Raw genomic sequence first — 25,895 nt, 5'->3', positions numbered from 1 at the left:
CTTTTTTATTCCGCTGTAGGACAAAGGCCTCAGACATGACTTGATTCATGCCCGGGGGTTTGGCCAGTTTTCATCACCACGCTGATCAGTGCGGATTGGTGATGGTGGGAGATTTTCGTCTGATTGCTCACAGCAAACTAACCTAGTAATGGGTGGCCCTGATAATCACAGCCAAGGACAGCTTTTCTGATCATGGCGATACATAAATCCTTTATTATTATTATTATTATTATTATTATTATTATTATTATTATTAGCCAAGCTACAACCCTAGTTGGGAAAGGAAGATGCTATAAGCCCAAGGTCTCCAACAGGGAAAAATAGCCCAGTGAGGAAAGGAAATAAGGAAATAAATAAATAATGAGAATAAATTAACAATAGATCATTCTAAAAACAGTAACAGCGTCAAAACATGCTAAGGTCTCTCTCTCTCTCTCTCTCTCTCTCTCTCTCTCTCTCTCAAAATACTGACGGCGTCAATGACCTTAGATGTCAGGACGCCAGAAAACCTCAAATCAATCAATCAATCAATCAGCTGATGGGACGAGCTATAGGCTATGTCCTGAATTAGACTAAGCCTACAAGTAGGCCTAATCTGAAAAAAGATATTATGCGAAAATATTGGAGCCAAAATACACTGAAATCATTTAGGTTACGCCAGCCTATTGGAAGCTCCCCTTCCAGACTATATACTGAACTGGAGTTCGAGTCCCGCTCAAGCACGATAGTTCCTTGCAGTCTCTGTAACCTCACCATCCTTGTGAGCTATGGATGGGGAATCTAGGGGAGCCTAGAGGTCAACGTGCTGAGTCATTAACAGCCATTACCAGACCCTCCCTGGTCCTAGCTTGTATAATTATATGGCCATTCTCTAGGGCATTGTCCCTGCCCCTCCTACGCCTATTGACGCAAAGGGCCTCGGTTATCGCCAGTCATCTCTATCTTGAGTTTTTAATTCAATGTCTCAAATCGTCGTCTCCTCCTTCAGGCTTCATAATCCTCAGCCATGTAGGCCTGGGTCGTCCAACTCTTCTAGTGCCGAGTGTACTAAACAAATTAATTTTGCTATTAACATCTTAAAGCATTGACTTGAGGTCACCGCGTAGGCTGAAATTACATTAAATACATTAACTAAGTTTAAACATTGAAACCAAATACTAAGACAGAAATCAGTACGCACGTACCTATCAGGGGCATCAAAGCAAAAAATGAAAAAGTAGATAAATCAATCAACTGAATAGCCAGGCCTTTTCCATCATAAGACTCAATACTACGCAGTACTCTAGAAGTTTTATTCCAGCTGTGACCAAGTTGTGGAATGATCTTCCTAATCGGGTTGTTGAATCAGTAGAATTTCAAAAGTTCAAAGTTGGAGCAAATGCCTTTTTTGTTGACCAGGCGGACATGAGTCTTTTTATAGTTTATATATGACATATTTGTTTTTGACGTTGTTAATAGTTTATATATGACATATCTGTTATGACGTTGTTACTTTTTTAAGAATGATTTATTGTTAATTTATTCTCTTCAGTTATTTATTTCCTTTCCTCACTGGGCTATTTTTCCCTATTGGAGCCCTTGGGCTTATAGCATCTTGCATTTCCAATTAGGGTTGTAGCTTGGATAATAATAATAATAATAATAATAATAATAATAATAATAATAAGTAACAGCGATGTAATCTATTTTCATCATAATTTCGAGGCAACTATAACAGTGCCTTTTGCGTGCACAAATAGATACTCGGGCGCTTGGCTAAGCTACGAGGCCGTTGACATCTAGAAAAAAATCAGAACCTTCGTGGTGGCATCAAAAGACAGAACGAACTAGCCAGCATTATAGTAACAACTAATGCTATTTTCTGTTAAAGGGATGGGGATTTTAACGTTTGACCTCAGATATATTACCATATAATAGATGCATTATCTAATTAATTTTCATTAATGTTCCTCGTGAATTTCATATTAAAATGAGAGAAAATCACAGACCTACATATGAGCATTTCATATCTATAGCTATAGACCTAAGCCTGGGACAAACTACTGTTACTTCCATTAACTTATTAACATAATTTCGTGTTAATTACAATAACAGCCAGTGAATCATCAGCCTACAACTGGATGTCTGATATCTATAACTTCATAGACCTAACCCAGGACACAACCTATACTTCCGTAGCTTCATAGACCTAACCCAGGAACAGACTCTATACTTCCATAGCTTCATAGACCTAACCCAGGAACAGACTCTATACTTCCGTAGCTTCATAGACCCTAACCCAGGAACAGACTCTATACTTCCGTAGCTTCATAGACCTAACCCAGGAACAGACTCTATACTTCCGTAGCTTCATAGACCTAACCCAGGAACAGACTCTATACTTCCGTAGCTTCAAAAACCTAACCCAGGAACACACACACACTCTATACTTCCGTAGCTTCAAAAACCTAACCCAGGAACACACACACTCTATACTTCCGTAGCTTCATAGACCTAACCCAGGAACACACACACACTATACTTCCATAGCTTCAAAAACCTAACCCAGGAACACACACACACTCTATACTTCCGTAGCTTCAAAGACCTAACCCAGGGACCCACACACTCTATACTTCCGTAGCTTCAAAAACCTAACCCAGGAACACACACACACTCTATACTTCCGTAGCTTCAAAAACCTAACCCAGGGACCCACACACTCTATACTTCCGTAGCTTCAAAAACCTAACCCAGGAACACACACACACTCTATACTTCCGTAGCTTCAAAGACCTAACCCAGGGACCCACACACTCTATACTTCCGTAGCTTCAAAAAACCTAACCCAGGAACACACACACACTCTATACTTCCGTAGCTTCAAAAACCTAACCCAGGAACACACACACTCTATACTTCCGTAGCTTCATAGACCCTAACCCAGGGACCCACACACTCTATACTTCCGTAGCTTCAAAAACCTAACCCAGGAACACACACACACTCTATACTTCCGTAGCTTCAAAAACCTAACCCAGGAACACACACACTCTATACTTCCGTAGCTTCATAGACCTAACCCAGGAACACACACACACTATACTTCCGTAGCTTCAAAAACCTAACCCAGGAACACACACACACTCTATACTTCCGTAGCTTCAAAGACCTAACCCAGGAACACACACACTCTATACTTCCGTAGCTTCATAGACCTAACCCAGGAACCCACACACACTATACTTCCATAGCTTCAAAGACCTAACCCAGGAACACACACACACTATACTTCCGTAGCTTCAAAGACCTAACCCAGGAACACACACACACTCTATACTTCCGTAGCTTCAAAGACCTAACCCCAGGAACACACCCACTCTATACTTCCGTAGCTTCATAGACCTAACCCAGGAACCCACACACACTATACTTCCGTAGCTTCAAAGACCTAACCCAGGAACACACACACACTATACTTCCGTAGCTTCAAAGACCTAACCCAGGAACACACACACACTCTATACTTCCGTAGCTTCAAAGACCTAACCCAGGAACCCACACACACTATACTTCCGTAGCTTCATAGACCTAACCCAGGAACCCACACACACTATACTTCCGTAGCTTCAAAGACCTAACCCAGGAACACACACACACTCTATACTTCCGTAGCTTCAAAGACCTAACCCAGGAACACACACACTCTATACTTCCGTAGCTTCATAGACCTAACCCAGGAACACACACACACTCTATACTTCCGTAGCTTCAAAAACCTAACCCAGGAACACACACACTCTATACTTCCGTAGCTTCATAGACCTAACCCAGGAACACACACACACTATACTTCCGTAGCTTCAAAAACCTAACCCAGGAACACACACACACTCTATACTTCCGTAGCTTCAAAGACCTAACCCAGGAACACACACACTCTATACTTCCGTAGCTTCATAGACCTAACCCAGGAACCCACACACACTATACTTCCGTAGCTTCAAAGACCTAACCCAGGAACACACACACACTATACTTCCGTAGCTTCAAAGACCTAACCCAGGAACACACACACACACTCTATACTTCCGTAGCTTCAAAGACCTAACCCAGGAACACACACACTCTATACTTCCGTAGCTTCATAGACCTAACCCAGGAACCCACACACACTATACTTCCGTAGCTTCAAAGACCTAACCCAGGAACACACACACACTATACTTCCGTAGCTTCAAAGACCTAACCCAGGGACACACACACACTCTATACTTCCGTAGCTTCAAAGACCTAACCCAGGAACCCACACACACTATACTTCCGTAGCTTCAAAGACCTAACCCAGGGACACACACAGTCTATACTTCCGTAACTTCATAGAACTAACCCAGGGACCCACACACTCTATACTTCCGTAGCTTCATAGACCTAACCCAGGGACACACACACTCTATACTTCCGTAGCTTCATAGACCTAACCCAGGAACACACACACACTCTATACTTCCGTAGCTTCATAGACCTAACCCAGGAACCCACACACACTATACTTCCGTAGCTTCAAAGACCTAACCCAGGAACCCACACACTCTATATTTCCGTAGCTTCATAGACCTAACCCAAGGACACACACCACACTATACTTCCGTAGCTTCATAGACCTAACCCAGGGACACACACACTCTATACTTCCGTAGCTTCATAGACCTAACCCAGGGACCCACACACTCTATACTTCCGTAGCTTCAAAGACCTAACCCAGGGACCCACACACTCTATACTTCCGTAGCTTCAAAGACCTAACCCAGGGACCCACACACTCTATACTTCCGTAGCTTCAAAGACCTAACCCAGGGACCCACACACTCTATACTTCCGTAGCTTCATAGACCTAACCCAGGGACACACACAGTCTATACTTCCGTAGCTTCAAAGACCTAACCCAGGGACCCACACAGTCTATACTTCCGTAGCTTCATAGACCTAACCCAGGGACCCACACACTCTATACTTCCGTAGCTTCAAAGACCTAACCCAGGGACCCACACACACTATACTTCCGTAGCTTCAAAGACCTAACCCAGGGACCCACACACTCTATACTTCCGTAGCTTCATAGACCTAACCCAGGGACACACACACTCTATACTTCCGTAGCTTCATAGACCTAACCCAGGGACACACACAGTCTATACTTCCGTAGCTTCATAGATTTAACCCAGGGACCCACACAGTCTATATTTCCGTAGCTTCATAGACCTAACCCAGGGACCCACACACTCTATACTTCCGTAGCTTCATAGACCTAACCCAGGACACACACACACTATACTTTCGTAGCTTCAAAGACCTAACCCAGACACACACACTCTATACTTCCGTATCTTCATAGACCTAACCCAGGGACACACACAGTCTATACTTCCGTAGCTTCATAGACCTAACCCAGGGACCCACACACTCTATACTTCCGTAGCTTCATAGACCTAACCCAGGGACCCACACACTCTATACTTCCGTAGCTTCATAGACCTAACCCAGGACACACACACTCTAAACTTCCGTAGCTTCATAGACCTAACCCAGGAACAGACTCTATACTTCCATAACTTCATAGACCTAACCCAGGAACAGACTCTATACTTCCATAACTTCATAGACCTAACCCAGGAACAGACTCTATACTTCCGTAGCTTCATAGACCTAACCCAGGGACACACACACTCTATACTTCTGTAGCTTCATAGACCTAACCCACGGACACACACACTCTATACTTCCGTAGCTTCATAGACCTAACCCAGGGACCCACACACTCTATACTTCCGTAGCTTCATAGACCTAACCCAAGGACCCACACACAGTCTATACTTCTGTAGCTTCATAGACCTAACCCAGGGACCCACACACTCTATACTTCCGTAGCTTCATAGACCTAACCCAGGGACCCACACACTCTATACTTCCGTAGCTTCATAGACCTAACCCAGGACACACACACTCTAAACTTCCGTAGCTTCATAGACCTAACCCAGGAACAGACTCTATACTTCCATAACTTCATAGACCTAACCCAGGAACAGACTCTATACTTCCATAACTTCATAGACCTAACCCAGGAACAGACTCTATACTTCCGTAGCTTCAAAGACCTAACCCCAGGGGACCCACACACTCTATACTTCCGTAGCTTCATAGACCTAACCCAGGGACCCACACACTCTATACTTCCGTAGCTTCATAGACCTAACCCAGGACACACACACTCTAAACTTCCGTAGCTTCATAGACCTAACCCAGGAACAGACTCTATACTTCCATAACTTCATAGACCTAACCCAGGAACAGACTCTATACTTCCATAACTTCATAGACCTAACCCAGGAACAGACTCTATACTTCCGTAGCTTCAAAGACCTAACCCAGGGACCCACACACTCTATACTTCCGTAGCTTCATAGACCTAACCCAGGGACCCACACACTCTATACTTCCGTAGCTTCATAGACCTAACCCAGGGACACACACAGTCTATACTTCCGTAGCTTCATAGACCTAACCCAGGGACACACACAGTCTATACTTCCGTAGCTTCATAGACCTAACCCAGGGACACACACAGTCTATACTTCCGTAGCTTCATAGACCTAACCCAGGGGACCCACACACTCTATACTTCCGTAGCTTCATAGACCTAACCCAGGGACCCCACACACTCTATACTTCCGTAGCTTCATAGACCTAACCCAGGGACACACACAGTCTATACTTCCGTAGCTTCATAGACCTAACCCAGGGACACACACAGTCTATACTTCCGTAGCTTCATAGACCTAACCCAGGGACACACACAGTCTATACTTCCGTAGCTTCATAGACCTAACCCAGGGACACACACAGTCTATACTTCCGTAGCTTCATAGACCTAACCCAGGGACCCACACACTCTATACTTCCGTAGCTTCATAGACCTAACCCAGGACACACACACTCTATACTTCCGTAGCTTCAAAGACCTAACCCAGGACACACACACTCTATACTTCCGTAGCTTCATAGACCTAACCCAGGGACACACACAGTCTATACTTCCGTAGCTTCATAGACCTAACCCAGGGGACCCACACACTCTATACTTCCGTAGCTTCATAGACCTAACCCAGGGACCCACACACTCTATACTTCCGTAGCTTCATAGACCTAACCCAGGACACACACACTCTAAACTTCCGTAGCTTCATAGACCTAACCCAGGAACCGACTCTATACTTCCATAACTTCATAGACCTAACCCAGGAACAGACTCTATACTTCCATAACTTCATAGACCTAACCCAGGAACAGACTCTATACTTCCGTAACTTCATAGACCTAACCCAGGAACAGACTCTATACTTCCGTAGCTTCATAGACCTAACCCAGGACACACTCTACTTCCATAACTTCATAGACCTAACCCAGGAACAGACTCTATACTTCCATAACTTCATAGACCTAACCCGGGACACACACTAAACTTCTATAAGTTTATAGACCTAGATCTAACCCAGGAACACACACTATACTTCCGTAGCTTCATAAACCTAACCCATTAACTTCATTACAGTACAGATCTTATTAGTTATGCAAGCAATGCAATTGAGCGCCCTCTTCCTCTCAGAAGGTAAATGATTAGCACACACAAAGTCCCAATAAGGCAAGAACGGCTTAACCGTTAATGCTCCTCTCTAGTTGCAGAGCAAGGTATCAACAATACGAGTTCTGCGGCACTCCCACATCATTCCGGAAACAAGTTGGAGAGTCCATCTTGTTTTGGTTTTAAAAGGGGGTTTGGTTTGGTTTGGTTTGCTCTCTCTCTCTCTCTCTCTCTCTCTCTCTCTCTCATCAATATTCTTCAGTTTGGAAAGAAATTAGGGATGTTTGATTGGATTATAAAGAGTATAATGATTTTACAACCATATATAAACAAACAAACACACACACACACACACACACATATATATATAAATATTATATATATATATATATATACTGTATGTATGTGTGTGTGAGTGTTCTCAAGTTTGAAAATAAATTAAGGATTTTTTTTACTGGATTATAGAAAGTATATTGATGGTTTTACAATGATATATATATATATATATATATATATACACATAATTACAGATTATAAATGGACATGAAGAATACGAGAATGGGTTCCTAAAGATCACACAAGAAGCAGGTGAAATTAGAGAAGACGATGGACTGACGAACGGAGAAAATCTACGGGTACAGGACTAGCATGGGAAGGCCATAAACCGACACGAGTGGGTAGAACATGTCTGAGGCCTTCGTCCTGCAGTGGACTAGAAACGACTAATGATGATATATCACTTTACACTCCCACGACCCCCCTTTGGAATCGAGGGTGGTAGCCCAGGAACAATCCACGACCTAGCAAGCGTGACCCAACTTCTGTACCACATGGGCTGGTTATATTCATCATCATCTAGGTCTATTGACGCAAAGGGCCTCGGTTAGATTTCGCCAGTCGTCTCAGTATCTTGAGCTTTTAAATCAATACTTCTCCATCCATCATCTCCCACTTCAAGCTTCGTAGTCCTCAGCCATGTAGGCCTGGATCTTCCAACTCTTCTAGTGCCTTAAGGAGCCGAGTTGAAAGTTTGAAATACTAAACAATGGGAAATAAATAAACAAATCAGCCACAAACACGAAGACTTTAACAAAGCATCTTTGAAACTGTAGACCGAGTATTATCCCCTGTTTTTATCTTACTCATTATATAAGGTCTAGATCCAAAAGAAGATTCCGGGCCAAGCCCAAAACGAGACTAACACCCCCCCCTCCCCCCCCCTTCTCTCTCTCTCTCTCTCTCTCTCTCTCTCTCTCTCTCTCTTTCTAACATATATTCACATAAGCTCTTTCATAATGTTTTTGCATCCTTATCAAACTTTGTCACCCTATACATTCCTTCATTAGTGATTTTTATTATCATTTGCTTATCTCTCTCTCTCTCTCTCTCTCTCTCTCTCTCTCTCTCTCTCTCTCTAACATATATTCACATAAGCTCTTTCATAATGTTTTTGCATCCTTATCAAACTTTGTCACCCTATACATTCCTTCATTAATGATTTTTATTATCATTTGCTTATCTCTCTCTCTCTCTCTCTCTCTCTCTCTCTCTCTCTCATCCTTATCAAACTTTGTCACCTTTTAAATATTCCTTCCTTTACTGCGTATTATTATCATTTGATTATTACTCTCTCTCTCTCTCTCTCTCTCTCTCTCTCATCCTTATCAAACTTTGTCACCTTTTAAACATTCCTTCCTTTACTGCGTATTATTATCATTTCATTATTACTCTCTCTCTCTCTCTCTCTCTCTCTCTCTCTCTCATCCTTACAAAACTTTGTCACCTTTTAAACATTCCTTTATTTACTGCGTTTTATTATCATTTGATTATTACTCTCTCTCTCTCTCTCTCTCTCTCTCTCTCTCTCTCTCTCTCTCTCTCTCTCTGCCTCAGTTTGTCTTCAAGCATACTATGGTCAAAGAACTCGACATTTTTTTTTCTCTTTCTCCATTCAAACGAGTTTTGTTTTTATTTGTTGCTCTCCGAGTTCGCATGCAGTGGGTAGAGAACCCAGCTCTTAAAGAAGGTGGTTTATATATTTTTAAATATTAGTTTTCAGTTGGTAAATATATGTTGCACCACTTCATTTTTGGTTATAATTCAATTTTTTTGCAAATATTCAATATTTCTTTTATGCATTGGTTCATTTGAATAAATTTTCTACATATTATAGATTGTATTCCATGAATGCTTACATGTTATATTACTGAAGGTTTGTTAATAGAACAAGTGTTAATATAGTGGTTTGTAGAGTAAATTACAGTTTATATACTTTATATACTTTACATACTTTATATACTTTGTAAATGTAAAGAAAATATATATAAATTTTCTAACTTATTAAGTAACAATTTTGCATTTTTTAGTGTAAATAGACATATCAAAATACGTTAAATGCATTTTTACATAAAATACACTTTATGAATAATACAATAATCAATACTTTTTAATATATTTAACATTGCAAATAATATCGCCACACAAAACAGTACCAAAAGAAAAGCTGAAATGACTTAATGCAGTACCAAAATACCAACTAAAAACTAACATTTAAAACATAGAAGTATCTCATGTTAATAATTCATCGGTACAAAAAAAAAAAAAAAAAAAAAAAAAAAAAAAAAAAAAAGGGCCGCTTATTTCTCGAGTTTTTGCTCGACCTTGACCTTTGACCTAAACATGCATTAATTGGCGTGGATTTTCATACACGCAAACATGAACCGAGTTTGAAGTCTCTGTGACAACGATGTCCAAACATATGGCTGATTACGTGAATTGGATATTTTGCTTGACCGTGACCTTGACCTTCCAAGATTCAACCATTTCCAGCTTGTTACACAATAGTTAATCCCTGCAAGTTCCATTACTCTACAATTAAAATTGTGGTCAGGAAGTTGTTCACAAACACACTAACGGGCGAAAACACAACCTCCTTTCAACCTCGTTGGCGGAGGTAAATGAAGAATCGAAAGCCATGAGAACAAAGAGATGGTTAATAGGTTACGCTCTCCCTGTCCCCACTCGCTAAGATGCTCCGTTTTGCTAGGCCGAGACAGGTCACGCTGTCTGGCGTGGGTGGAGGAAGCTAGTGGTGGCTAGCGAATGGGGTCAGAGCCTCAGAGGACTTTGTACGGTTCGAAACAACCTACTCTATATTATACAATGCGAGGATCACCGTTCAATTTCGTGTTGCTTCTGGAGCAGGAGAATTTTATTAACTGGAGCGCCAGAAATTAAAGGTTTAAAGGCCGCTCATGAATGACAGAGGCAAGGGACAGTGACATTGCCCTATCAAGCAGGACAATGCCCTAGAGACTGCACCGTATCACCGTTCAATTTCGTGCTACCTTTTGGAGCAGATTTTTATTAACTGGAACGCCAGCAACTAAAGGTTTAAAGGTTTAAAGGCCGCTCATGAATGACAGAGGCAAGGGACAGTGACATTGCCCTATCAAGCAGGACAATGCCCTAGAGACTGCACCGTATCACCGTTCAATTTCGTGTTGCTTCTGGAGCAGGAGAATTTTATTAACTGGAACGCCAGAAATTAAAGGTTTAAAGGCCGCTCATGAATAGCAGAGACAAGGGACAGTGGCATTGCCCTATCAAGCAGGACAATGCCCTAGAGACTGCACCGTATCACCGTTTAATTTTATGCTACCTTTTGGAGCAGATTTTTATTAACTGGAACGCCAGCAACTAAAGGTTTAAAGGTTTAAAGGCCGCTCATGAATAGCAGAGGCAAGGGACAGTGACATTGCCCTATCAAGCAGGACAATGCCCTAGAGACTGCACCGTATCACCGTTCAATTTCGTGCTACCTTTTGGAGCAGATTTTTATTAACTGGAACGCCAGCAACTAAAGGTTTAAAGGTTTAAAGGTCGCTCATGAATGGCAGAGACAAGGGACAGTGACATTGCCCTATCAAGCAGGACAATGCCCTAGAGACTGCACCGTATCACCGTTCAATTTCGTGTTGCTTCTGGAGCAGAAGAATTTTATTAACTGGAGCGCCAGAAATTAAGGGTTTAAAGGCCGCTCATGAATGGCAGAGACAATGGACAGTAACATAGCCCAATCAAGCAGGACAATGCCCTAGAGACTGCACCGTATCACCGTTCAATTTCGTGCTACCTTTTGGAGCAGATTTTTATTAACTGGAACGCCAGCAACTAAAGGTTTGAAGGTTTAAAGGCCACTCATGAATGGCAGAGACAATGGACAGTAACATAGCCCTATCAAGCAGGACAATGCCCTAGAGACTGCACCGTATCACCGTTCAATTTCGTGCTACCTTTTGGAGCAGATTTTTATTAACTGGAACGCCAGCAACTAAAGGTTTGAAGGTTTAAAGGCCACTCATGAATGGCAGAGACAATGGACAGTAACATAGCCCAATCAAGCAGGACAATGCCCTAGAGACTGCACCGTATCACCGTTCAATTTCGTTCTACCTTTTGGAGCAGGAGAATTTTATTAACTGGAGCGCCAGAAATTAAAGGTTTAAAGGCCGCTCATGAATGGCAGAGGCAAGGGACAGTGGCATTGCCCTATCAAGCAGGACAATGCCCTAGAGACTGCACCGTATCACCGTTCAATGAGTGGCCTTTAAACCTTTAATTTCTGGCGCTCCAGTTAATAGAATTCTACTCCAAAGGGTAGCATGAAATTGAACGGTGATACGGTGCAGTCTCTAGGGCATTGTCCTGCTTTGGAGTAGAAGAATTCTATTAACTGGAGCGCCAGAAATTAAGGGTTTAAATGCTGCTCATGAATAGCAGAGACAAGGGACAGTAACATTGCCCTATCAAGCAGGACAATGCCCTAGAGACTGCACCGTATCACCGTTTAATTTCATGCTACCTTTTGGAGAAGAAGAATTCTATTAACTTGAGCGCCAGCAACTAAAGGTTTAAAGGCCGCTCATAAATGACAGAGACAAGGGACAGTGACATTGCCCTATCAAGCAGGACAATGCCCTAGAGACTGACCATATACACATATGATCAGCGCCCAAGCCACCTCACCACCCAGGCTAGGATCAAGGAGGGCCAGGCAAGGGCTGCTGTTGACTCAGCAGATATATCTAATGCCCCCCTCCCCCCAACACTCCCATTCTTAGCTCACAAGGATGGTAAGGTTGCAGCGATCAAAGGAACTAAGGCGTTTGAGTTAGGAGATGCTTATTATTTTCAGATCATCATCATCTCCTCCTCCGCCTATTATTATTATTATTATTATCAATAGCCAAGCTACAACCCTAGTTGGAAAAGCAAGATGCTATAAGCCCAAGGGCTCCAATAGGGAAAAGTAGCCCAGTGAGGAAAGGAAATAAGGAAATAAATAAATGATGAGAACAAATTAACAATAAATCATTCTGAAAACAGTAACAACGTCAAAACAGACGCAAAGGGCCTCAGTTAGATTTCGCCAGTCGTCTCTATATCGAACTTTTAATTCAATACTTCTCCATTCATCATCTCCTACTTCGCACTTCATAAAAGATGGAAATATAAGTAATGGATAAAAATTATTCTATATTTTAAGACCAGTAACAACGTTGAAATAGATCTGTTCTTATGCAAACTATGAAAACATTGGTATTAATCTGTTCAACGTAAAAACCTTTGCAAGAAGTTTGAGCTTATGAAGTTTCACAAATTCATAATTCTGAAGTTGCACAGGTTTAAAATTCTGAAGTTCGCAAGTTCCATCGATTCAAAATTCTGAAGTTGCAAAAATTAAAACTTCTGAAGTTGCACAGATTTAAACTTCTGAAGTTGCACAAATTCGAACTTCTGAATTAGCACAGATTTACGCTTCTGAAGTTGCAAAAATTCAAACTTCTGAAGTTGCAAAGATTCAAATTTCTGAAGTTGCAAAAATTAAAACTTCTGATGTTGCACAGATTCAAGCTTCTGAAGTTGACAAGTTAAAACTTCTGAAGTTGCACAGATTCAAACTTCTGAAACTCCACCGAATCAAAATTCTGAAGTTGAAGACTCAAACTTCTGAAGTTTTACAGAATCAAACTTGTGAAGTTCCACCGATTCAAAATTCGGAAGTTGAAGACTCAAACTTCTGAAGTTTCACACATTCAAAACTTCTGAAGTTGAACAGACTCAACATTCCGAAGTTGCACAGACTTAAACTTCTGAAGCTCAACACATTCAAACTTCTGAAGCTCAACATATTCAAACTTCTGAAGTTGAACACATTGAAACTTCTGAAGTTGAGCAGACTCAAACTTCTGAAGTTGAACACATTCAAACTTCTGAAGTTGAACACATTGAAACTTCTGAAATTGAACACATTCAAACTTCTGAAGTTGAACACATTCAAACTTCTGAAGTTGAACACATTCAAACTTCTGAAGTTGAACAGACTCAAAATTCTGAGGTTCCACACACTCAAGATTCTGAAGTTGAACACATTCAAACTTCTGAAGTAGAGCAGACTCAACATTCCGAAGTTGCACAGACTCAAACTTCTGAAGTTCCACAGATTTAAAATTCTGAAGTTGAACAGACTCAAAATTCTGAGGTTCCACAGACTCAAGATTCTGAAGTTGAACACATTCAAACTTCTGAAGTAGAGCAGACTCAACATTCCGAAGTTGCACAGACTCAAACTTCTGAAGTTCCACAGATTTAAAATTCTGAAGTTGAACAGACTCAAAATTCTGAGGTTCCACAGACTCAAGATTCTGAAGATGAACACATTCAAACTTCTGAAGTTGAACAGACTCAAACTTCTGAAGTTCCACAGATTTAAAATTCTGAAGTTGAACAGACTCAAAATTCTGAGGTTCCACAGACTCAAGATTCTGAAGATGAACACATTCAAACTTCTGAAGTTGCACAGACTCAAACTTCTGAAGTTCCACAGATTTAAAATTCTGAAGTTGAACAGACTCAAAATTCTGAGGTTCCACACACTCAAGATTCTGAAGTTGAACACATTCAAACTTCTGAAGTAGAGCAGACTCAACATTCCGAAGTTGCACAGACTCAAACTTCTGAAGTTCCACAGATTTAAAATTCTGAAGTTGAACAGACTCAAAATTCTGAGGTTCCACAGACTCAAAATTCTGAAGTTGAACACATTCAAACTTCTGAAGTTGAACAGACTCAAACTTCGGAAGTTCCACCGATTCCACTTCCCTTCGAGCCAAGAATCATATAAGCCAGGGGGGAAATACACCTCATCGTACGCACGCACGCACGCACGTAAAAAAAAAAAAAAAAAAAAAAAAAAAAAAAAAAAAAAAGGCAGGATTCTGAAGCTCGTTGATTCATTCGGCGACTAACGAGAATCCACAGCGGTCGTTGACGCCCAGTAATGAGCAACAAAGCTGCAAGTTGCAAGTTGCAGTCTTGTTGCAAGGATGGAGGTTTTATCAATATATACATAAATATATATATATGTGTGTTTTTTTCTCACTTAGTGTATGATAGATTGATTGGAGTTATATATTTCGTATTTTATGCTACAATATTAGACACACACACACACACACACACACACATATATATATATATATATATACACACATATATAATTTATATATATATCTATCTATATATATATATATATACTATATATATATATATATATATATATATATATATATATATATATATATATATATATATATATATTTATATATATATATATATATATTATATCTATATATATATATATATATTTATATTTATATATATATCTACATATATATATATATATATATTTATATATATATATATATATATATATTTATATATATATATATATATATATATATATATATATATATATACTGCATATATATATATATATATATACTGCATATATATATATTTATATATATATATATATATATATATATATATATATACATACATACATACTGGCCAGACACTACTACATTGGATCCTTCCCTCTGGTTACAGCTCATTTTCCTTTTTGCCTCCACATACACCGAATAGTCTGGCATATTCTTTACGTATTGTCCTCTGTCCTTGTACACCTGACGACACTGAGATTACCAAACTATTCTTCTTCGCTAAAGGGGTTAACTACTACACTGTAATTGTTCAGTGGCTTTTTCCTCTTGGTAAGGGTAGAAAAGACTCTTTAGCTATGGTAAGCAGCTCTCCTAGGAGAGAAGAACACTCCAAAATCAAACCATTGTTCTCTGGTCTTGGGTAGTGCCATAGCCTCTGCACCATGGTCTTATACTGTCTTGGGTTAGAGTTCTCTTGTTCATTACTTTTCTTGTAGTTTATTTATTTCCCTGTTTCCTTTCCTCGCTGGGCTATTTTCCCATGTTGATGTCCTTGGGCTTATAGCATCCTACTTTTCCAACTAGGGTTGTAACTTAGTAAGTAATAATAATAATAATAATAATAATAATAATAATAATAATAATTCATTACTTGTCTCGTAGTTTATTTATTTCTTTATTTCCTTTCCTCTCTGGGCTATTTTCCCTGATGATGTCCTTGGGCTTATAGCATCCTGCTTTTCCAACTAGGGTAGTAGATTAGCAAATAATAATAATAATAATGATAATAATAATAATAATAATAATAATAATAATAATTCATTACTTGTTTCGTAGTTTATTTATTTCTTTATTTCCTTTCCTCTCTGGGCTATTTTCCCTGATGATGTCCTTGGGCTTATAGCATCCTGCTTTTCCAACTAGGGTAGTAGCTTAGCAAATAAAATAATAATAATAATAATAATTCATTACTTGTCTCTTAGTTTATTTATTTCTTTGTTTCCTTTCCTCTCTGGGCTATTTTCCCTTGTTGATGTCCTTGGGCTTATAGCATCCTGCTTTTCCAACTAGGGTAGTAGCTTAGCAAATAATAATAATAATAATAATAATAATAATAATAATGCACCAGTCCAGAAAGCGTTCATAGAAGAGATCTATCATATCAGAACACAACAATAGAGAAAAAAGATGACGAAATACTCAATAGTTGAAGGTAAACAATTCAACATCTGTACTTAAGACTTTCTCCGTACACGTTCGTTTCTGGTACCTAGCTAAAATTGTACCTCGTAATCTGCTGAGGAAGCAACACTGTCTTCTTTTCACATTATTATTATTATTATTATTATTATTATTATTATTATTATTATTATTATTATTATTATTATTATTATTATTAACCCAATACAGTGGAAAACCATCGTAAAGAGACATATCACTTCCCAAGACTATTATTATTATTATTATTATTGTTATTATTATTACCATTATTACTTGTTAAGCTACAACCATAGTAGGAAAAGCAGGATGCTATAAGCCCAGGGGCCCCAACAGGGAAGATAGCCCAGTGAGGAAAGGAAACAAGAAACAATATTTTCAGAACAGTAACAACATTAAAACAAATATTTCCTATATAAACTATAAAAACTTTAACAAAACGAGGAAGAGATATTAGATAGAATAGTGTGCCCGAGTGTATCCTCTAGCAAGAATACTCTAACCAAAGACAGTGGAAGACCATTGTAAAGAGGCTATGGCACTGCCCAAGACTAGAGAACATTGGTTTGATTTTGAAGTGTCCTTCTGGAGGAGCTGCTTACCATTGCTAAAGATTCTCTTCTACTCTTACCCAGTGGAAAGTAGCCAGTGAACAATTACAGTGCAGTAGTTAACCCCTTGGGTGAAGAAAAGTTGTTTGGACAGAGGAGAATGGGGAAAGAATAGGCCAGATTATTAGGTGTATGTGTAGGCAAATAAAAATAGGGCATAGCTAGAGAGGGATCCAATGTAGTACCATCTGGCTAATCTAAGGACACAGTTCAGTTCAGTTCTGATAGATTGTCCAGGGCTTCTCCCTGGACGGGGGCTTTTGTGACGGTATGTCTTAGCCCCCAAGCCAAAGGACCCAATAACTCACTAGCAGTAGTATCTCAACGGGTGGCTCATGACCTGGCCAACCTATTACCCTGCCTATTTCCAGGAAATCTGTCCAAAGAAGCAGAATCACAGTCACCTATGGGCAGAATAACCTACAATTAACTAGTACCCGAGAATAATTCAGTTTTATTTCGATCTTATGATTCTTCACTTGAATTGGTCAAACCAAGACTCTCTACTCTGGTTGAGCTCTTTACTGGTCTAACTTAGATCTGGGTTGCTGTCCAAATATCCCTAACAAACTCTTTACTTGTGCTGCTCTCTACATAGGCCGGTCTATCTTAAGACTATCTCTACATAGGCTGGTCTATCTTAAGACTATCTCTACATAGGCTGGTCTATCTTAAGACTATCTCTACATAGGCCAGTCTATCTTAAGACTATCTCTACATAGGCCAGTCTATCTTAAGACTATCTCTACATAGGCCGGTCTATCTTAAGACACTTCACTTGAGTAGCTCTTTATGTTGAGACCAAATAAGATTCTTCACTTTGGTTTATCTTAGTATTCTTCTAACTTCAGATAAATCAGATGAGTTGCCTTTCATGTTTACTTAATACAAAATCTTCCACTGTGTCATTCTCTACTTGGGTCCAACTGAGACTTCATTTAGGTTGATCTGTATAATTCAAACTGGACATCTCTCTACATTGGTCTAATTCAGGCTTTTGTAAGAGTTTGAACTTCTATACTGGCCTATGGTGTGTGGAGGGTGTAAGGAGGCGTAACATCTTTGTTAATAGAGTGGTCATATCCTTCTAAGGAAGACTAGGAACACTATTTACCACTTGACTGTCAAACGTTGGCTTCCAGTGCCGCACCTTGGCACATCATCTCAACTGGAGGGCTTAAACAAGTGAGTGGTAAAGTAGCCTTATATTTGCTCATACAACATCTATAACGTTTAAAAGCTTCGAGAAGACTAAAATTACTGCCCGATCTTTGCTCAGATAGCATCTATAACGTTTGAAATGCTTCCTTTAGACAATTGCTCCATTTGCTTTCCTAACGATAAATCTTGCACTGGGGAAAGACAATGAAACATTGAGACTTACTAATTATTATTATTATTATTATTATTACTTACCAAGCTACAACCCTAGTTGGAAAAGCAGTATGCTATAAGCCCAGGGGCTCCAACAGGGAAAATAGCTCAGTGCGGAAAGGAAAAAAGGAAAATAAAATATTCTAAGAAGAGTAACAATAATAAATATCTCCTATATAAACTATAAAAACTTTAACAAAACAAGAGGAAGAGAAATAAGATAGGAGAGTGTGCTCGAGTGTACCCTCAAGCAAGAGAACTCTAACCCAAGACAGTGAAAGGCCATGGTACAGAGGCTATGGCACTACCCAAGACTAGAGAACAGTGGTTTGATTTTGGAGTGTCCTCCTAGAAGAGCTGCTTACCATAGCTAAAGAGTCTCTTCTACCCTTACCAAGAGGAAAGTAGCCACTGAACAATTACATTGCCGTAGTTAACCCCTGGGGTGATGAAGAATTGTTTGGTAATCTGTGTTGTCAGGTGTATGAGGATAGAGGAGAATATGTAAAGAATATGCCAGACTATTCAGTGTGTATGTAGGCAAAGGGAAAATGAACCGTAACCAGAAAGGAGGATCCAATGTAGTACTGTCTGGCCAGTCAAAAGACCCCATAACTCTCTAGCGGTAGTATCTCAACGGGTGGCTGGTGCCCTGGCCAACCTACTACCTACAATTCCTTGGTATTCCTCTGCAGCGGGGTCACCTGTAAAGTCATCGTGGTTTCCCCTTACCATTTGACAGCAGGTAGCTCGTTCGAGTTTGAGAGCATAGGCAAGACCATCGTCTCACCCTAATAATATTGCTGAAAAGCTTCTTGTCCCTCATTTCCTAGGGAACTCTGATGGCTGCCATCAGCTGCTATGGGCCACTATTAGACCTACACTTAGAAAGTTATTGGCCCAACTAAAATCTTGATTTGAATTGCTCTCCTTACTGGCCAGGGACTGCCTTCCATCCCAGTTCTTAACCCAAAGTACACCCAGGTGTAAATAAGTAAGATGAATTGCTATATATATATATATATATATATATATATCTGATATTTGACAGACTGGGCTGATGACTTTCATAAGGACCACTGATTAATTTCTTGGGAAATACGTGTAAAAAATATGGTAATCTTACTGATTTTCCACATATACAATGTTAGAGTTGTAAAAGCAATTGTGGTATCTGAAAAATTAATATCAATGCAATAACAATAAACTCTCTCTCTCTCATATATATATATATATATATATATTTAGATATACATCTATAAATATCTATCTATACATAATTACAGACAGACAGAGACACACAACATATATATATATATATATACACACACATATATATATATATATATAGATGTATATATATATATATATATATATCATGAAATATATAAATACACTTGTCATTTATAAAATACTGGACTGCTATTAAGGTAACTCTATGAATGAAGGAAAAGAAAGCCAAAGAGAAATGATATTACTTCAAACAGCCATAATACGAACAGCTCTGCAACTTTCTTTTATTTCCCCCCACGACGACTTCATGAGACTAATGGCAAAAAAAAAATGTGGAGGTAAAGAGAAGATGATAATGACGAATATTGGGGCAGAGAGAGAGAGAGAGAGAGAGAGAGAGAGAGAGAGAAGTCGTCGGTTGGGTAGAATTGGACCACAGGGCTGCGACACACTTCCACCGGGGGATGGCTCATTGACTCCGGCTCGGTTGAGCCTTCGTTGGTCCATAACCTGCTCAGCTCCTCCACCAAACACACCACGGCTTGGACGCACTCCTGATCTTCCCTCTCTGAGAAGTCTCTAAGAGTCCTACACCGGGTTTTAGAGAGAAGGAATCATCCCTCTCTGAGAAGTCCGAGAGTCCTACACCGGGTTTTAGAGAGAAGGAATCATCCTTCCCTGGTAAATTGTCGAAAAATTTTCGTGGTGCCACAATCCTACGCGGTAGGATCTCTACGTGAGTGTTCCTGGTTTGAGAGAATGTGTTTAGTGACATTGGAGTAGGAGGGACCGAGAAAAGAACAGGTGGGGGAGGGGAAAGACAGAGGGATGAGGCAGTTGGAGGAGATTTTGTTTGGGGGAAGGAGGGGGGGTGGGGATTTAGAAGGAGGTATGAGAAGCAGGTTGCAAGGCAGGTGTGGCTCGGTCTAGCTCTAGTCGAACAGTCGCCACCCACGCGGTATTTCGTGCGAACGTTCTATCCTACAGGATCTTCGCGGGCTCGCCTTCACAGCATGGTTCGTAATATGTCGGTATTAGGATAATATTGCATAAATACTTATAAGAAGGTTTTATATCAATCGTGTGGTATTGCTAAAAAACCAGAGCTGGTTTTGAAGCATTCAAATCCTAGGGTACAAGGTTTTATCTAACAACCCCCCCCCCTCCCTCCCTCCACAAGGCATAGCAGGTGAGAAGCCGTTTTCAAGTTCTCTCAACATCCCCCCCCTCCCCCCCCCCACCAATCTCCTCATTTACCACATATCCCTCCCCCTCTCTTTCTTTCCTAACTTTTTTGTTGACCAGACGGACATGAGTCTTTTTATAGTTTATATATGACATTTTTGTTGTTGACGTTGTTAATAGTTTATATATGATATATCTCTTTTGACATTACTTTTTTTAGAATGATTTATTGTTAATTTGTTCTCTTCAGTTATTTATTTCCTTATTTCCTTTCCTCACTGGGCTATTTTTCCCTATTGGAGCCCCTGGGCTTATAGCATCTTGCTTTTCCAATTAGGGTTGTAGCTTGGATAGTAATAATAATAATAATAATAATAATAATAATAACTGCTATGGCAAACCATTGTCTTGTAGAGTCCAATATGATTAATTGCTATTTTGCCACTGGGATTATCTATTTTGTCTGGAAGTCTTTGGAAGCAATATATTTTGATAATATGTCCTTGAAGCTGGGAATAGCATGTGTTTGCTGTTCTTTGCATTGGCTACTTGCAACGAGTTCATTTTAATCTGGGTGAAGATACTAAACGTTATCTGGTACTACTTAAAAATTGAATGATATATAATGGTTTAATCTGTGTGTATAGCTCGTGTATTAAAAATGTATACAGTACATGCGTGTATGTATGAATTCGTAATTTGCCGTAATGTGTCTGAAGTAATTTAGTGGAATTATAACGAATATAATTGCACGTGGTAAATTATTTGAACGAGAAAAAATTCACCAATACCATTTTTCAAAGAAAACATTATGTAGAATAGGTGTCACACACACACACACACACACACACACCACAACAACAACAACAACACGTCGAGGTTGTTGAACCAGAATTTTATATTTTTGTTTATTTCGATTAATACATTTTGTTTAAAGTCTGCAGCTAATTCTGTAGTTTCTGATAAAATCTGAAACTTGTTTTTTTTTTTTAGTTTCTCTTAGGTAATCGTTTTATTTTTAACTCTAAATATTCATAAGCTTTCCAAAAATATTTTTACGAGAGAGAGAGAGAGAGAGAGAGAGAGAGAGAGAGAGAGAGGTAGGCCTACGCAACGTCTATTTTCGATATTTCAAAACCAGTGTTGGTTTTAGGTTACAATGTAAATGAAATATTTGGTCTATTGTATTGAATATATATATATATATATATATATATATATTGTGGGGAACACTGATAGACTAATAGACAACACTAAAACAAAATGTTGCACATCAACTAAAAAGAAACTTTAAAATAATTTAATGCTTGCCCTGTCTTACTGATAAGATCGACTTTATTATCGGGTAACATACCTAAGTATAACATTAATGAGAGAGAGAGAGAGAGAGAGAGAGAGAGAGAGAGAGAGAGAATTATCAAGCAGTTACCCACAAAGGAAAATTAAAGTTTTATTCTTTTCATCAACATTACCATTTTTTTGCGCCTTCAATAAGTGATGTCTGTGATTTGAAAACCTAGAAAATAACGCTCCTAATAATAATTATAATAATAATAATAATAATAATAAACTTTCTTTCTTTTTAAGGCAATATATTACAGCATCCCTAGACCTATAACTTAAAATATACGCCTAGACTCATACGCCTCCTTACTTGATAATAATAATAATAATATTAATAATAATAATAAACTTTCTTTCCTTTTAAGGCAATATATTACATCATCTCTAGACCTATAACTTAAAATATACGCCTAGACTCATACGCTTTCTTACTTGATAATAAAAACAAACACAAAACGAACAGCTAATTAACGTTTGCGCTCAACATGTTTCCCGTACGCCATCTGGGGTTCCAGGAACTTCCAGCTCTTGGTTCCAGCAGGGTAGCAGCAGCAACAGGTACCTGGTGGTGTGGAGCCCTCAATAATCATGAACGTGTTACCACCATCGCCCTGACCTTCCAACGGGACGCGGCTAGCGAAGGGAAAGACTTCACCTTAGCGTGACCCCCCTGTGGGAAAGGGAAGACTATAGGCGGGGTGGAAAGAAAAGCGGGGGAAATGATACAAATTTGTTTACGTCGGCAGATTTAGACTTTGCGTCAATAGGGCGTAGGAGAAGCAGATTTAGACATTGCGTCAATAGGCGTAGGAGAAGCAGACTTAGACATTGCGTCAAAAGGCGTAGGAGAAGCAGACTTAGACATTGCGTCAAAAGGCGTAGGAGAAGCAGACTTAGACTTTGCGTCAATAGGCATAGGAGAAGCAGATTTAGACTATGCGTCAATTGGCGTAGGAGAAGCAGATTTAGACTGCGTCAATAGGCGTAAGAGAACTAGATTAGACATTGCGTCAATAGGCGTAGGAGAAGCAGACTTAGACATTGCGTCAATAGGCGTAGAAGCAGATTTGGGACATTGCGTCTAAAGGCGTAGGAGATGATGATGATGATTATTATCATCACTTTTAGCTAAGCTACAACCCTAGTTGGAAAAGTAAGATGTTATAAGCCCAAGGTCTCCAACAGGGAAAAATAGCCCTGTGAGGAAAGTAAATTATTATTATTATTATTATTATTATTAGCTAAGCTACAACCCTAGCTGGAAAAGCAGGATGCTATAAGCACAAATAGCTCCAACGGAAAAAATAACCCAGGGAGGAGAGAAAATATGGGAATAAATAAACTACAAGAGAAATAATGAACAATTAAAATATAATATTTTAAGGACAGTATTCCACTATCCCACTACTATGCCTATGTTTGCAAGATTTTCCTTCGCGTTCGTTATAGGCCTAAGTTATCTTGCCTCGCAAAGGTTGACGGACTATATGAGACTACGAAATATTCTCAACTTTCTGGGCGACCTTTCAAACGTCGTACGAACTGAGTGGTTATCCTCCTCATTCTGAAGACAGAAAACCTTATGTTGGCTGTATCAGAACCACTGCGCATCCATGCCATATAAGCCATGTTCTCTCTCTCTCTCTCTCCTCTCTCTCTCTCTCTCTCTCTCTCTGAAAACCTCACAAAACAGAACAGAATGCTCTTTGATGCCCCAGTGCTTGGCTTAATGCCTAAATCCTATATTCAATTCACTCTTAACCTTTTGAAAACTTACTCTAAATTGAGAAGCAATTATAGCAATACAGCAACCTGAAACTTACAGAAGGAACACGAAAGATCTCTTCATCTTTTTTAAAATTTTAGATTGAGAAGCAATACATCAACTGAACAACACGTGCATGACCTTTGTGACCAAACCGACTTTCCAGTTATTCTCCTCCAAACAAAGGCAACAGGAAATCCCTCAAATTTATAAAGACAGCTCTTCCCCCACCCCCCACCCCCTTCCCCAGCTTATCGTGACCGTACCAAGGCGTTCTAACACCATTTCAGTAGCATTGACACAACTACCAGGAATCAGATTAGCTTTTTTCTAAATTCTTGCTGTCCCGATGGTACCGATGTCTTAGAGATCTTGGTACGATGAACCCAGGCGACCGAAGTGAAATTTTAGATTCTCTCTCTCTCTCCTCTCTCTCTCTCTCTCTCTCTCTCTCATAAATCAGACATCTGATTCTAATAACTTGAAACTGTTTTTCTCTCTAGTTGCTGGAAAACTCAAATTATTCAACGGGGTACCAAGAATAGCGATTTACTATTAATAGATTAATTTAATGCAAATTTTGCGTCATTATTACTATTTTGTTCTTATTTTTAAGTTTCAAATGATTATCCCAGATCACCTTATGGTTTATTGGTCAAATATACAATCATGATAATATACATCTGCCATTCAAATCAAGCAACTTTTCAGTAACCTAATGCTATTCATAGATACCTTATGCCTCTCTCTCTCTCTCTCTCTCTCTCTCTCTCTCACTCTCGTACGAGGAAGTAGATAAGGTGGTTCATGATCCTACAAGATCCTTCTACAAGGCGTTTCTCACCCGAGCTGACGAATGTGCGTTTAGACCCAGGGGAAAAAAAAACCTTTCCAAGATGGCGCTTCAATGTTGTTCTCTTCTTTGTCTCTTCCCAAGGGCGTTCCCTATTTCATGTGCTTGCATTTCATCGGGGGGAAAATTTACTTTATTTATGTAGCATGTTGTTGTTGGGGTATTAAAGCCAACACTTGTTGTGGCACGGGCCTTTCCCTTGGTTGGCCCGTAGGATTTATGTAGCAACATTGATTTCTTACAGTTTTGAAATTCGAAGATATTTATCTCTTCCCGGACACAACTTAATTCTGTGAATGAGCAGAGCTCCAGTCGCTATATGCGTGGCAGATGATAGACATTATCTTTACTTCTATTGTCATGATGTTACATTGCTATAATCATAGTATGTAGCAGTCAGGGATGGTACATGGCAGCCAGAGGTACATAGAACCCAACAGTGCATTGGAGGTCAGTTACGGCTCAACTATATGAATTTTTAATTTAAAATTAATTTTCGAACACTTACCTGTATAACTTAATTCAGCCGATCACATCTGTGTCGGCTCCACACAGATGTGATCGGCTGAATTAAGTTATACAGGTTAAGTGTGAGACAAATGAATTTTTAAATTTAAAATTAATTTTCGAACACTTACCTGTATAACTTAATCAGCCGATCACATCTGTGTGGAGCCGACACAGATGTGATCGGCTGAATTAAGTTATACAGGTTAAGTATGAGACAAACAGTAGTTTATGAGTCTAAACACCTTAACACTAGTCAACAGATTAGACCTACGTACCCAAAATCATCATTACTCTTAACATTAAAAATTGACCTGACCAACACTCCTATCGATATAGCCTAGCTTAGAAGGCCCAATCTCGTCCTCCAAATCCTTCCGTATACCAGTGGAGGACAAGA

At 39.5% G+C, this 25,895-nt stretch overlaps 2 protein-coding genes across 2 annotated transcripts in view; one reads left to right on the top strand and one right to left on the bottom strand.

The window, feature by feature from the left end:
- SPARC (secreted protein, acidic, cysteine-rich) overlaps window positions 1-13,704 on the top strand; it is a 92,819-nt gene extending 79,115 nt beyond the window's left edge. The window contains exon 7 of the mRNA XM_068391659.1: window positions 13,528-13,704. Within this exon, the coding sequence (XP_068247760.1) occupies window positions 13,528-13,704 (177 nt within the window). The remainder of the gene's footprint in view (window positions 1-13,527) is intronic.
- Window positions 13,705-13,716: 12 nt separating this feature from the next.
- LOC137657325 (bromodomain-containing protein DDB_G0280777-like) lies at window positions 13,717-19,390 on the bottom strand. Its single transcript, XM_068391658.1, has 2 exons — window positions 19,341-19,390; window positions 13,717-14,782 (listed from the first exon to the last, which is right to left on the bottom strand). Exons 1-2 carry the CDS (start codon window positions 19,388-19,390, stop codon window positions 13,717-13,719), a joined length of 1,116 nt encoding a protein of 371 aa, XP_068247759.1.
- Between the last annotated feature and the right edge of the window lie 6,505 nt (window positions 19,391-25,895).

The sequence above is a fragment of the Palaemon carinicauda genome, chromosome 18 (assembly GCF_036898095.1).
Source record: "Palaemon carinicauda isolate YSFRI2023 chromosome 18, ASM3689809v2, whole genome shotgun sequence".
Lineage (NCBI taxonomy): Eukaryota > Metazoa > Arthropoda > Malacostraca > Decapoda > Palaemonidae > Palaemon > Palaemon carinicauda.
Note: the sequence above shows the minus strand (reverse complement) of the source record. Positions and strands in the feature narration are given on the sequence as shown.

Excerpts from the sequence above, each read along its gene's own strand:
- LOC137657325 (XM_068391658.1), bottom strand. The coding sequence starts at position 19,390 with ATGGTCTTGCCTATGCTCTCAAACTCGAACGAGCTACCTGCTGTCAAA. Across the intron at positions 14,783-19,340 it reads GAGCTACCTGCTGTCAAATG|GGAAGTGGAATCGGTGGAAC; the intron begins GTAAGGGGAAAC and ends CTTGGCTCGAAG.